The sequence below is a fragment of the Ursus arctos genome, unplaced genomic scaffold (genome assembly GCF_023065955.2).
Source record: "Ursus arctos isolate Adak ecotype North America unplaced genomic scaffold, UrsArc2.0 scaffold_14, whole genome shotgun sequence".
Lineage (NCBI taxonomy): Eukaryota > Metazoa > Chordata > Mammalia > Carnivora > Ursidae > Ursus > Ursus arctos.
Window position 1 is genome coordinate 18,505,237 of NW_026622808.1, and position 14,063 is coordinate 18,519,299.

Below are 14,063 nucleotides of genomic sequence, written 5' to 3' on the forward strand. Positions count from 1 at the left end.
ATGCGCAGGGCGGCGGCCATCTTGGCAGCGCGCCACTCCCGCGTCCGAGGCAAAGTCCTCCCTTCTGAGCGCACGGCCTCGGAGGGCGAACGCGGAAAGGAAGGACCCCAAGGGGGAGGCGCGGGGTTGAAGGTCCCTTCCTCCGAGAGCTGGGCTGGCTGGGTCCCCGGGGCGGTGACAGTAGCCCCGGGGGGAGGCGTGCCGGCCAGGGCTTTTCTGGTCGCGGTGACTCCGGCTCCAGCGTTCTCCGCCCCCGGCAGCCTGGCGGTTGTTTCCTGCGGGCAGGCACGCGGTGCGCTTGTGGGTGTCGGTTATTGAAATTCGGTAAGTTCTCCGGTGAAGAGAGGGACCTTCGCAGGTTCTTAGGGAGCACGTGTGTGTGACAAATAAATGCAGAAGTGAATGAATTCGCCTAAGTGCCAAACCTAGCGCGGCAGAGCGCTGCCAACGCCCGGAACTTCGAGTGTAGGAGTCTCTTGAGGGGAAGGACGAGGCTGGCTGGTGGCCGTTAGCTGGAATGGAATTAACCCTAAGTAAAATGAATTTGGACAGGTGGGTTTTTCTTTCGGCTGTTCATCTGGAAATTCGTCCTTAAAATCTGCAGCTGCAATAGAACGAACATCCGCGGAACCTTAATCCACGTTCACTAATTGTTAAGATTTTGTCTCTCGTCCTATGTATTGTTATGATAAACCAACTAATGGTAAATTGCGGACATTTTACTTCATCCCTTAATGGTAAGCATGCATCTCCTAAGAATTAGGACAATCTTCTACTAAAAACAGAACTCCACTGTCAGTCCAAGAAAGTAAAATTTCTCCAGTTTTCCTCAAGTATCTATTAGAGCTGTCGGGATTTTTTTGGAGCTAGGATCCTAACAATTTGCGTATTGCATTATGTTTTAGCTCTCTGATCTCTTTTACCTAAAATATTTTGCCTGCATTTGGTTCTTGAACGTTTCAGAATTTTGTTGTGAAATATTGGTATTTCAATATGATGCTGTTTTCCTATGATTTCATTTTTTTTTAAGATTTTATTTTATTTTATTTTATTTTATTTTGTCAGCGCAGGCACAAGCAGGGGGAGCGGCAGGCTGAGGGAGAAGCAGGCTCCCCCCCTGAGCAAGGAGTCTGATGTGGGGCTCCATCCCAGGACGCTGGGATCATGACCTGAGTGGGAGGCAGACGCTTAACCCACTGAGCCACCCAGGCGTCCCTTCCTATGATTTCATTTAATTAACTTGTCTATCTCTTGTAAAGTAGACTTGGGTCTAGAGCAGTACTGCCTAATACGTATATGTTGTGAGGTACAGATGTAATTTTTTAAAATAATTTTTAATAACCAAATAAGAAAGATTTTAACCTGTGAAATTTTTGATGTGTCTTCTTTAATTCAACTTATCCAGTTATCAGTTTAAATTTATTAGTGAAATTAATGATGAATGTAGTTAATAGAGAATTATTAATGAGAAATTTTACATTTCTTTCCTTTTGTAATAAGTTGCTGGAACCGGGTGTGTATGCTGGATCTCAGTGTGATTGCTGAGTTTTCATTGGAAATTTTTTTTTAATTTTTTTATAAGATTTTATTTATTTATTTGACAGAGACAGCCAGCGAGAGAGGGAACACAAGCAGGGGGAGTGGGAGGGGAAGAAGCAGGCTCCCAGCGGAGCAGGGAGCCCTACGCAGGGCTCGATCCCAGAACCCTGGGATCATGCCCTGAGCCAAAGGCAGATGCTTAACGACCGAGCCACCCAGGCGCCCCTTCATTGGAAATTCTTTTTTTTTTTTTTTTTTTTAAGATTTTATTTATTTATTTGACAGAGAGAGAGACAGCCAGTGATAGAGGGAACACAAGCAGGGGGAGTGGGAGAGGAAGAAGCAGACTCTCAGCGGAGGAGCCTGATGTGGGGCTCGATCCCATAACGCCGGGATCACGCCCTGAGCCAAAGGCAGACACTTAACCGCTGTGCCACCCAGGCGCCCCTTCATTGGAAATTCTTGATCTGTTACTTAATTCTTGATTCTCTTAACTGTTTTACTGTGGAAAAAGAGCTCCAAACCCAGATTGTTCAAACATAGTGAAAAGTTTTTTTAGTAACTGAATCAATTTTATTTGTAAATTCTAGTTAATTAAAAGTAAATTTAAGAATCTAGTCCCTTGGTCACACTAGCCACATTTCATGTTCACAGTACCCAAAGAACCAGCCAGTGCCTGCCTAGTTAGACTGCAAATTTAGACACTTGAACGTTTCTGTGTACTTTGTATTGTATCTCATCCGGAAGCAGGTAAGTGCAAGTTGTCCCATTGTTTATTAGGAATGAGAAGCATTTAGTCAAGGTGCGCTTCTCATAGTCAAATATTTTTTTTGAGGTAATCCTTGGGTGATACTTGGCAACAGGGAAATCTTTTTCCTAACAGCCTTTCATCCAAGGGTTTCACAACACTTGGTCAGTCTTTGCTTCAATCTTTTTTTACATGATGGGGGGAGTTACAAAATGATATTTTTCCCAATTCTCATTCCTTCTCTATTTTTTAACTATGCAGCTTTCTTTCCCCACCTCCCCTGTCCTCTATACTTTTTTTTCTTTTTGGAATATCACAGTATGTTCTTGGACTTTTCTTTCACTATTATTTTGATGCTCAAACGGTCCCAAATTTGCCCAGGGGTAGTCCTTTTGAATCCTGTGTCCCTTCAACATGAGTCCTTTAGTCTTTAAACGCTATTAGTCTTTAAGTGTAAAATAAACCCCCAGTTTACTTTGTACTCTTTTTTTTAAGACTTATTTATTTGAGAGAGAGAATACAAGCAAGGAGGAGGGGCCGAGGGAGAGTGAGAAGCATGTTGATGTTGAATGGAAGATGCTAGACACATTAATGCATATCATGTGATTTTATATGAAGTTCAAAAACAGGCAAAATTACAGTGTTAGAAGTCAGGATAGTGCTTACGTTCGGAGAGGAGAAAGGAGTAATTTAGATGAGGCATATAAGTGCTCCGGGGTGGAGAAATTCATGATAATGTACGCTTGTAATTCTACACTTGTTTGAATGTATAATTCAATAAAATGTTTGAAAAATGAACTTAACTATAATTTCCAAGTGTTTGAAAGGACCAACAAAATGAACATAAGGCATAAGTTAAAAAATACGTGTGTGTGTGTGTATATGAAAGGAAGGAATTTTAAAAAGGCAAATTTAATGAAGAAAGAACTAAGAGGTGAGTTTTTTTAGGGAAAAAAGCAGATAAACTTTGGGCAGAGTCTGATTTAGCACTCCACCTACTCTCAGCATACCCTATGGTAAGACTTAGGGGATTGGTCAGATATCTTACATGAGTGTTTCTGAGCTGATATGCCATTGAAGTAGAGTAGTATTTGAAATGTATTCTGTGTTTACCATGGAATTGTTCTAGTGCTTTGGATCAAAAGTGGAATATCACTTTTTAGGCAAGTCAGATGTTAGTTTTTCAAGAGCCTCCTGAAATGTTTTTTTTTTTTTTTTCCTATTCTGTCTTTATCTTTCGCAGAGCTAGTCCTGAGCTTGCTAAGAAAAATCCTGGGGGGGGTGTGTGTGTGTGTATGAGTATTGGGGAAGGCCGAAGATAATATTCCTTATCTGTTCATATTTAACACCGACTGTTGGAATACAGATTTATTGTTTAGTAACTGCTTAGCCCTTTGGAATGTGTAAAATCTAAGGTATGGGGCATTTTCTATTAGTTTGCTGTGCTCTCCTCAGTGCCTAGTATATTATGTAGCAGAGGGAAGGACACTTCATAAATATTTGCATAATGAATAAAGACATAAGCTGATATAAGGGCTTGAAGGAAGGCAACTGGACCTATGTGGTTTTGCCAACTGGAGGAGCTCAAAGATGTCTGAAATAAACCGTTTGTGCCGGGCATCCTCAAGACCACCCTCATGCTCAGCAATGCAGTAGGACTCACAAGACTTGTGCTGTTAAACCCACCATTATAGTTTATAGAATACAGATCAGAATCATCAAAGGGATAAGACACATGGGATTAATTCCAGAACAAACCAGGCACAACCATCCAAGTGTCTTTTCCCAGTGCAGTCAAATGGGCATCGTTTAATATTCCTAGTAATAATGTGTAACATCGCATGTGAAATATTGCCAACCAAGGAAGCTCACCCGGTACATTCGACTATTCAGTTGGACTGCTGTAACAGAAATATAGATTGGGTGGCTTATAAACAACAGAAATTTCTCACAGTTCTGGAAGCTGGGAAAATCAAGATCAAAATGCCAGCAGATATGGTGTCAGGTGAGGACCTACTTGTTCATGGAAGGCAGTCTTCTCACTGTGTTACCTCATGGCAGAAGGTTCAAGGTAGCTCGCTGGGGTCTCTTATAAAGGCACTAATCCCATAATTACCTCTCAAAGTCCCCATCTCCCACATTGGGGATCAGGTTTCAATGTATGAAGAGTCAGGGAGGTGCAGACATTCAGTCTATAGTCCCTGAGCTTTGGTGTCCAGGTTTTTATTTTGGTCAGTCCCAGAGGCATGCACCACCTGCATGACTGACTTCAGCCACTTAAGCTCCAGCCTGAGTCCAAACTGTTAGAACGTTGCCCAAAGCTTCAGGCATCTAAAAACAGATGTTCACCATAATTTATATTGTTAGCATAAACTATCTGGTCCAACTGGTAACTGGCCCAAGGCTTCAGGCATACAAACACATCAGGCAGTGTATTCCATGGTCTCAGGTTGTCTCCCGCAAGCCCCACCAAGAGTAGGTCTGAAGACAAGCTTTTCTCAGGAAAGTGCAGGATTTGAGCAACCCAGACCTGCTGAGTTAATCATTTCTTGTACACCATTTTATAATCGTCCAGGTGTGTTGGCAAATAACGATATCCTCAGGAGTTCAGGCTTTTGAGATAGAATAACCTATATTCAGATTCTGACTCTTCCTAATTGGTGATCTTGGGCCAGTGACTGCTGCTCTCTCAATGCAGGTTGCCTCAATTGTGGAATGACAATAATAATAGCTATGTTGGTAATCATATGAGCTACCACTGCTTTTGGCACATAATAGGTTCTCAGTAAATGACAATTGTTATTTATCTTCATGTGGTATACTCTGCAATTTTTAATGGCTTTCACATAGTGTAACTTCATTTTCTACAGAGAGCTGACTAATGAATGATGCTTCATGACAGCTGAGTAATGCCTGTTGCTTAAAAACTGGTGGTATGTGGCAAGACGACTCCACTACTTAATTAAGAGTAATTGAGATTGACCTGTCTTCACTAAATTCAGACACTGTCTTGAAGGACTTTGGGGACAGGAAGAATTCAGGCAGATTTTACTGTCATACCCCCAAGATGCCAGCCTTTGATCTTTTCTCTTTTGGTAAGTCCTTGTTGATGCTCCTGTCAGAGACTGTTTTACCTGGCCTGTGAACAGCCTGTCTGTGGTCAGGGTCTAAGCAGTCCTGTTTTATGCTGTCAAGGAGGGGTCTTAAGTAGATAAGAACATTCTGATGTCTACATCCTGGGATTTGGGAAGAAGGGGTGAGGATGGGTATTTTTGTGGGAGAGAGTCTATTTAATCACATAATGAGATTCATTATTGTTGGCCAAAGAAACCAACAACTTTAACTCTCTGGACTTTAAATTTCTTTTTCCATAAAATGGAATTATTAAACTCTTCCTCCCAAAGTTCAGAACCCTTCTTCTGATTTCAGATGAGGCAGGCTGCTTGGTATTTTATGGCAACAGCATGTGTGTCAGTTTAGAATTAGTGTGGAGTAGCTTCTAGCCTGAGTGGGAATCTTGGGCAGCCTGGGTTCTCAGGTTTTATTTCTTCTCCCCAAGGTCACCTTTCTCAAGATTTTTTCTGTCTTTGTGAGGAAAAGTCAGAAGAGGAAAGGACAATGACCAGGTGTATGACAAATTATTCTCAGGTAAGTAGGAAATTTTTTCTTTTATAAAAGTACATGCTTCTTTCTACCAGGTAGGCATGTTTTCTTTTAGTGGAACAGAGTTTCCTTATGTGTATAGGGCCTGCCTAGGGACTGAGTTCCCAGTTAAATTTCCTCAGGTTTTGGGATTTTTTTTATGTGGTTGACAGATGACATAGGGAAATGATACTATTATCCCAGTGTTTACTAATTCAGTCCAACCCTCATCCATGGTGGTTGTGTGCTCTCAGTGTGCTGTGATGCACTGTGAGGGAGGGACATGTGTTTCTCACAATTTGTGCTGTCGCTGGAGGAATGATTCATTTATTCACCAGCATTTATTGTGTCTGTAATGTGCTCAGACTGTGGTAAGTCCTGTCAATAGAGAAGAAAAAGACTAGAAAAGTGTACGATGTAGTTGTGGTGAGATGCATTCAATTGGGTGAAAGAGGTGCTCTTAAAGCTATATGACTGGATGAGGTCACCAGTGAATGTGTCCAGGTAGAGAGGAGAATGGACATGAGGACCATCAAGCCCTGGGAGAGATGATGGGAGAACACGGAATGCTATCTAAGCTTTGGGTCTCCCATTCTCTTTCTTCAGTGAACACGGGTTTAGATGCAGTTTCCTGATGCTGGGATGTTTGTGATGGTTAAGGACCCAGTGACCTTTGAGGATGTGGCTGTGGAATTCACCCAGGAGGAGTGGACTTTACTGGATCAAACTCAGAGAAGGCTGTGCAGAGATGTGATGCTGGAGAACTACAAGAGTCTGGCGGCAATAGGTAAGGTTGGTGCCATGTCTTCGTTTAGTTTTTTCTGGAACAAATCTTTCTTAAACGACTGTATTCTAGATTCTATGCTGACTAATGGCGATGCAGTGGAAAAAAGAGCAGACGTTGTTTCTGTTCTTGTAGATCTTATCTTGAAGTGGCTTCCTCTTGAAAATGAAGACCTGTTTGTTGTCTGGTTTTATTTTCTCTATGGTTTGAAAGGCTTAGGACTTCAAAAATGTTTCGAAATACAAGTTTGAGCCTGGATTTCAGGGGAAAGATTGGCACGCCTTTTGGTGAACAATGAGAGTATGTGTTTGCATTTTAGTTTCATTTGAAAGTTTATTGGTCTGAAAAACAAAGTTTATTGGTTTGATAAAGTTGTCACAAACATTTTTTTGTTTCTCAAGTGTACCTGACAGTATTTGGTATCCTTGGAGAGCAGAATCTTGGTCCTCATTTATGGAATTTTTTGTCATCCCTTGAGTGTTTTTCTGTATCAGGCTTCTTTCTCTGAGAGCCAGGTACCAGCTGTGCAGACCAGGTCTGATCTTTAAGGTGGAACAAAAAGGAGAGTGGAGGATAGTGGGAAGGTTTCTGCAAAGTAAGGGAAAAGAGAGAGGTGATTTCTTTATGAAAAACAGCAGGAATCCATGAGAGCTGCAGTCTATTTGGAAGTGTTAAATAGGAAGCTTTTGAAGATGGATTTTTACTGAGAATGCTGGTGTCTTTGGTTTCTGTGGTTCCTTGGGTACTTTAGACTTCTCTTTAACTTTTTTTTTTTTTTAAAGATTTTATTTATTTAACACAGATAGAGACAGCCAGCGAGAGAGGGAACACAAACGGGGAGTGGGAGAGGAAGAAGCAGGCTCATAGCGGAGGAGCCTGATGTGGGGCTCGATCCCATAACGCTGGGATCACGCCCTGAGCCGAAGGCAGACGCTTAACCACTGTGCCACCCAGGCGCCCCAGACTTCTCTTTAACTTTTAATCCACTTTTCTGAAACTTCCGTTTGGCCTGACAGTACGATCTATTTCTTCTTTAAATTTTGCATGTAGCTCTTTATTCATTTCCTTTCATCTTGCTTTTCCTGGTCATGCTGCTTTCTGTTCACCATCAGTCTCAACATTTATAGAATCATTTCTTAGGAAATCACTACCAATTTGACCAGCACCTTATTGTTGCCAAACTCTTAAGATAGTCAGATTTCTCAATCTCTGTATATTAATTTCTTCTTATTTTATATTTTAAGGCAGTCTTTGAAAGTAAGTAGACATTGGCCTTTATTTTTAACACTTTCCTTCCATCATTTATTTCTCCAAGACCTTAATGTTTTTTTTAATCTTATTTCAGATTGGGAGATTTGTCTTAATACCAAAAGTCAGCACCTCAGCAGAATATTTTGCAGGGGAAAACACCCAGTGTGGTAGAAATGGTAAGATTCACAGTGTGTAATTCCTTGCCTTCCACACCAGTGGAAGATTGGAAATTCCATAAGATAGAAAAGCAGCATGATAACCATAACAGACTTTTGGGGCTAGTGTTACTCATCCCAAACAAAACTGTGATCACAGAGTCTGAGCATTATGAATTTGACAAACCCCTTAAATACTCCCTGAGATATAGTCACACAGTGTTCACTCAGTATTTCCATATATATAACTCAGATAAAGTTTTGGATAAGTAATTTCATCTCAAGCAATTACCAGCTAAACTCTATAAGAATCCCTGTGAAAGTAAAGACTACAACAGAACTTTTTAGCAGAATGGTCGCTTCATTCTGCTTGAAAGCACTCAGGTCTGGAACCATGCATTGCATGTGGTGAAAATGGAAGAAAACAAAAAACTTCAGTTATACTGATTTATTTCCTGTGTAGTATAACAGAATTTAAGGCAGAGTGGAGGCTCTCTGAATGTAGTAAAGCTGAAAAACTTTTATAAGTCGACACTGATCTCTTCATCAACAGGAGAGAAGCCATATTGGAGAGGAATTGTCTAATTTTAACAATTGGGAAGAAGCCTTGAGTGAACACTCCTGCTTTAGGATTTACAGATTAAGCACATTAGAAACAAAACTCGTGAGTGCAACCAGTGTGTAAAAGCCTTCACAAAGAGCTCTGCCCTTAATCTACACAACAAAACCCATAATGGAGAAAAGCCTCCTAAATGTAATCAGTGTGAAACAGTTTCCAGCCAAAATCCACATCCTGTTCGTGAGAAAACTTAAACTTAAAAGAAACCCTATAAATGCACTGACTGTGGGAAAGGCATTCCTTCTTCCTTACACCTTAGAGAATGTATAAGAATTCATAGTGGAGAAAGGCCACATACCTTTAAGGAATGTAGGAAAGCTTTTTCTCATTCTACAAGCCTTTTTGTACATACGCAAATGAACAATAGAAACAAGTCCTACAAATCTAAAGAATGTGGGGAAACCTTTATTTGATCTTCCTGTCTTATTCATCATTTAAGAACTCAAAGTGAACTGATGCCTATGGAATGTAAGAAATTTGAGAAAGCCTTTCCTTGTTCCCCAAATCTTGCTAAATTGTATACACAGTTTCATATGAGAGAGAAACACTGTGTTTGCAAGGAGTGTAGTAAAGAGTTTACTCGTTTCCCAAAACTTAATATTCACATGTGAGTCCACACTGGAGAAAAACCATATGAGTGTAGTAAATGTCAGAAAACCTTCACTGATTCTTCAGATCTTATAAAACACAAAAGAACTCACACTGGCAAGAAGCCTTATGAATGTAAGGAATATGGAAAAGCTTTGTTAGTTCCTCACACCTTACTGTACGTATAAGAACTCACACTGGCAAGAAGCATTATGAACGTAAGGAATGTGGGAAAGCCTTTAGTAACTCATCTTGCTTTAAAAGTCACATGCAAACTCACCTTGAGTAAACTATAATTGTAATCAATGTGGGAAAGCCTTTATTTGATCTTCATTTCTTAGTCAACATTTAAGAATTCACAGTATAGAAAGACCTTTTGAATGTAAGGAATGTGGGAAATCATTTAGATATTCCTCGTACTTTAGTCAACATAACACATACTGGAGAGAAGCCATGTGAATGTAAAAAGTGTGGGAGAGCCTTCACTATTTCATCAGGCCTTATGGTAGATATGAGAACTCACACTGGTGGATGACCTTTTGAATGTAAGGACTGTGGGAAAGCCTTCACTCAGTCCACGTACCTTTTTTTTTTTTTTTTAAGATTTTATTTATTATTTGTTAGAGCACAAGCAGGGGGAGCGGCAGGCAGAGGGAGATGCAAGCTCCCTGCTGAGCAAGGAGTCTGATGTGGGTCTCGATCCCAGGACCCTGGGATCGTGACTTGAGCCGAAGGCAGACGCTTCACCGACTGAGCCACCCAGGTGTCCCTTAGTCCACATATCTTATTCAGCATTTAAGAACTCAACAGTGGGGAAAAGCCATATATAGATGAGGAATGTGGGAAAACGTTTACTACTTCTTCATGACTTAATGTAAAAGATTTCACTCTTGAGAGAAGCTTATGCTTGCAAAGAATATGGGAAAGCTTTTAATACTTTCACTTAGAAAACACATACAAAATTCATAGTGAAGGTAACCTTATTAGTGAGGAATGTAGGGAGCCTTTAGCTCTGCCTTATACTTTACTATTCAGCTGTGATTTCACAGGTATGAAAAATCTTATAAATCTAAAAAGTGTAGGATTTTTTTTTTATTTTTATCCCCCACTTTGGGAGAATATGAAAGCATACATTAGTAAAGATCCCATGAGTGAAAGGGATATAGGAAAGCCTTTGATTATTCTTTGTTATTAGGAAACATAATTTACACTGGAGAGGAACTGTAAATTATAATTGTAGGGAATGTGGAAAAGACTATGTTAATTTATGTTACATGTAAGTCACATTGGAGAGATTCTGTGTGAATGTAAAAATGGTGCTTTCAGTAAATACCTTACATATATTTTTTATAAAAATTAAAGTTCTAAAAGGGTTTTTTAAATAAAAAACCTTTGTTACAAAAGGTTTTTTGTTTGTTTTGTTTTGTTACAAGAGTTCTGACCTAAAAGTGTAAAACTTTGGGAGTTTTAGAGTGCAAATCTTCACTTACTGCATACAAAAAAATTGATACTGGAAAAGAAAACCATTTTTATTTAAATGAGTTGTCCCTGTGTGTGTATCTTTTCTCAAAATAGACCCACAGTTTTAAAGACCAGTGATGTTGAACATCTTTTCACATACTTGTCATCCATTTATCTTTGGCGAAATGTATGTTCAAATATCTTTTTTCTTGTTAGAGTCTTTAGTTTGTTATTACGTTTGGTTTTCTTAATGAACAGGTTTATTGAGGTATCATTGCCATGCAATAAGCTGTACATATCTTAAGTGTATGACTTAAGTTTTGATGCATACACACATCCATGAAATCATCAATTGTTTTCCTATACACTAGCAATGAACAAATAGAATTTGAAATTGCAAACACAATACTATTTATATTAGCACAACAAAAAATGTGCGAAGTCTATATGGGAAAACTTAAAACTCTGATGAATGAAGTCAAAGAACTAAATAAATGGAGAGATTTAATGTTCATGGATAGACTGTGTATAGTCAAGATGTTAGTTCTTCCCAACCTGACTAATAGATTCAGTCCAATCAAAATTCCAGCAACTTTTTTTGTGGATATTGACAAACTGATTCTAATGTTTTTATGGAGATGAGAAAGACCCAGAATAGACAACACAATATTGAAGGAGAAGAGCAAAGTTGGAGGACTGAAACTACCTGGCTTCAAAACTTAATATAAAGCTACATTAAGACAGCTGGTGTTGGTAAGAGAATAGACAAATTGATGGAACAGAACAGAGAGCTGAGAAATAGGCCCACAAAAGTAGTCAACTGATCTTTGACAGAGAGCAAAGGCAGTGGAATGGAGTAAAGGTAATTCTTTCCAACAAATGATGCTAGAACTATTAGACATGCACATGCAAAAGAATGAATCTAGACACTGAACACTCTTCACAAAAATTAACTCAAAATGCATTGTAAACCTAAGTGGAAAATAAACTATAAACTCCTAGAAGATAACATAGGAGAAAACCTAAATGTCCTTGGATGTAGCAATACCTTTTTAAATATAAAACTGAAGTCTTGATCCATAAAAGAAATAATTGATAAACTGGACTTCATTAAAATTAAAAACTTATGCTCTGTGAAAGACCTTGTCAAGAGAGTGAGAAGACAAGCACAGGTTGGGAGAAAATATTTGCAGAAGACACATTTGGATAAAGGACCATTATCCAAAATATACAAGGAACTCTTAAAACTCAACAGTAAGAAATAGCCTATCAAAAATGGGCCAAAGACCTTCACAGACACTTCTCCACAGAAGATGTACAGATGGCAAATAAGCATTTATGAAAAGATGCTTCACATCGTGTCATCAGAAAAATACAAATTAAAGTGAGATACTACCACACATCTATGAGAATGGCCAAAATCTGGAACACTAACAGCACCAAATGCCTCTTTGCTGGTGGGAATACAAAATTGTACAGCTGCTTTGGAATAGTTTGGTGGTTTCTTGTAAAACTAAACATACTCTTACCAAATGATCCAGTATCCAGGGTCCTTGGTACTTACCCAAAGAAGTTGAAAACTTACGTTCCTTCAAAAACCAACACATGCATGGTGTTTCTGGGGTTTTTCTTTGTTTGCACATGAATGTTTATAGCAGTTTTATTCCTAATTGCCAAAACTTCAGTGAATGAATGTCTTCAGTAGGTAAATGAATACATAAACTGGTGCATCCAGACAGTGGAATATCCAACACTAAAAAGGAATGAGCTATCAGGCCTTGAAAAGACCTGGAAGCACCTTAAATGCATAATACTAAATGAAAGAAGCCCATCTGGAAGGGTTACATACTGTATGATTCCAACTGTATGACATCTTGGAAAAGGCAGAACTGTGGAGATCAGTGGTGGTTGGGTTGGGGGAGGGGCAGCTTGGGGTATGAATAGGCAAAGCACAAGGGATTTTGAAGGCAGTGAAATACATTGTATGATACTATAATGGTGAATATGTCATTCTGTATTTGTCCAGACCTTAGAACGCACAACACAAAACGTGAATCCTAAGGGACTGTGGGTGATGATGATGTGTCAGTGTTGGTTCATCAGTTGTAACAAATTTACCACTCTGGTGTGAAATGTTAGTAATGGTGGAGGTTACCCATATGTGGGGGCAGGAGTATATGGGTATTTTGCTCAGTTCCATTGTGAGCCTAAAACTGTCGGGGGAAAGTAAGGGCTTAAAGTAAATAGAAACCTTTGAATCCCCAAACTGTGGGCAGGGAGCAAGATGAAATAGGTCTGTAAAACTACTCCATTAAAAATACGGTCCTGTGGGAAAGCAGGTATGATTCAGGTAGCAGAACTCCACAGAGAATCATTCCTGTGATGCTCCTTAAGAAAGGAATAGACAAGATGTTCCTGTTTTTCAGAATTGCTATGGATCATTGGCTGCAGTAGGCCTCCCATTACTCTCACTCCTTCCTTCCTTCCCCCCCCTTTTTTTATGTTATGTTAGTCACCATACAGTACTTCATTAGTTTTTGATGTAGTGTTCCATGATTCATTCCTTCCTTTTTTAATGATAAGCAGCCAGCATTTTATTTTTTTAAAGGTTATTTATTTTTTTTAGTAATCTCTACACCCAGTGTGCGACTGAGCCAGCCAGCCAGCCCCCACCCCTTTCTTAATATGAATGTCTACTCTGATTATCCTTTCCTCCTCTCACAACTATATATATATAGAGAGAGAGTGTATGTGTGGGGAGTAATTAACTTGTCTCTTTACTTCACAAATCTTCAAATCAAGAGTATCATACTCAAACCAAACCCAAGCAGTTTTTGTCAGATTGGACCTGATTTAGATGTCAAGATTCTGGATGTAGAGCTTGAGTCTGATACTATGGGCCTAAGATTTTGGCATGGTTTTTAATAGGCGGTGACTATTTGTGTATGTGGAAGGTACGTAAATAATTTGTGGCAGACTGATGATTTTAAAATATGGCCCCCAAATTCTTTGACACTGTTCCCTTCCCTTGAATCTGGGCATACTTTTAACCTTTTGCTGGAGGAATACAACATATGATGCCATGTGATTTCCCAGTCTAGGCCATAAGAGGCCATGCTAGTCCCTCCTGCTTATCTTGGCATCTTTCTCTGTTGGGATACTCCCAGCAGATATACTTCCCTTGGAAACAAGCAGTTACACTGTGACATGGAGGGGCTGCATGGAGATGCTCCTCTCAGCAGTGACCAGCTGTTCTCAGCCCTCTAGCTAGTTCAA

At 39.6% G+C, this 14,063-nt stretch overlaps 2 protein-coding genes across 4 annotated transcripts in view; both read left to right on the plus strand.

Annotated features, from left to right (window-relative positions):
* ZNF559 (zinc finger protein 559) lies at window positions 1-10,729 on the plus strand. The gene is given in 11 exon segments (XM_057311499.1): window positions 1-324; window positions 5,158-5,382; window positions 5,847-5,935; window positions 6,590-6,716; window positions 8,059-8,082; window positions 8,085-8,140; window positions 8,673-8,757; window positions 8,760-9,476; window positions 9,479-9,607; window positions 9,610-9,760; window positions 9,762-10,729. Coding segments are annotated over 10 exon segments (1,659 nt in total). The 5' UTR covers window positions 1-324; window positions 5,158-5,354; the 3' UTR covers window positions 10,015-10,729.
* The window catches only part of ZNF177 (zinc finger protein 177), a 27,124-nt gene continuing 18,907 nt past the window's right edge, over window positions 5,847-14,063 (plus strand). The window contains exons 1-3 of one of the 3 annotated variants that reach the window (XM_044377854.3): window positions 5,847-5,935; window positions 6,536-6,716; window positions 8,059-8,140. The gene's annotated coding sequence lies outside the window, so the exon portion shown is untranslated. Of the gene's footprint in view, window positions 5,936-6,535; window positions 6,722-8,058; window positions 8,141-14,063 lie in introns of all 3 variants that reach the window. The other 2 variants (XM_048211693.2, XM_048211692.2) reach the window with 2 other exon arrangements.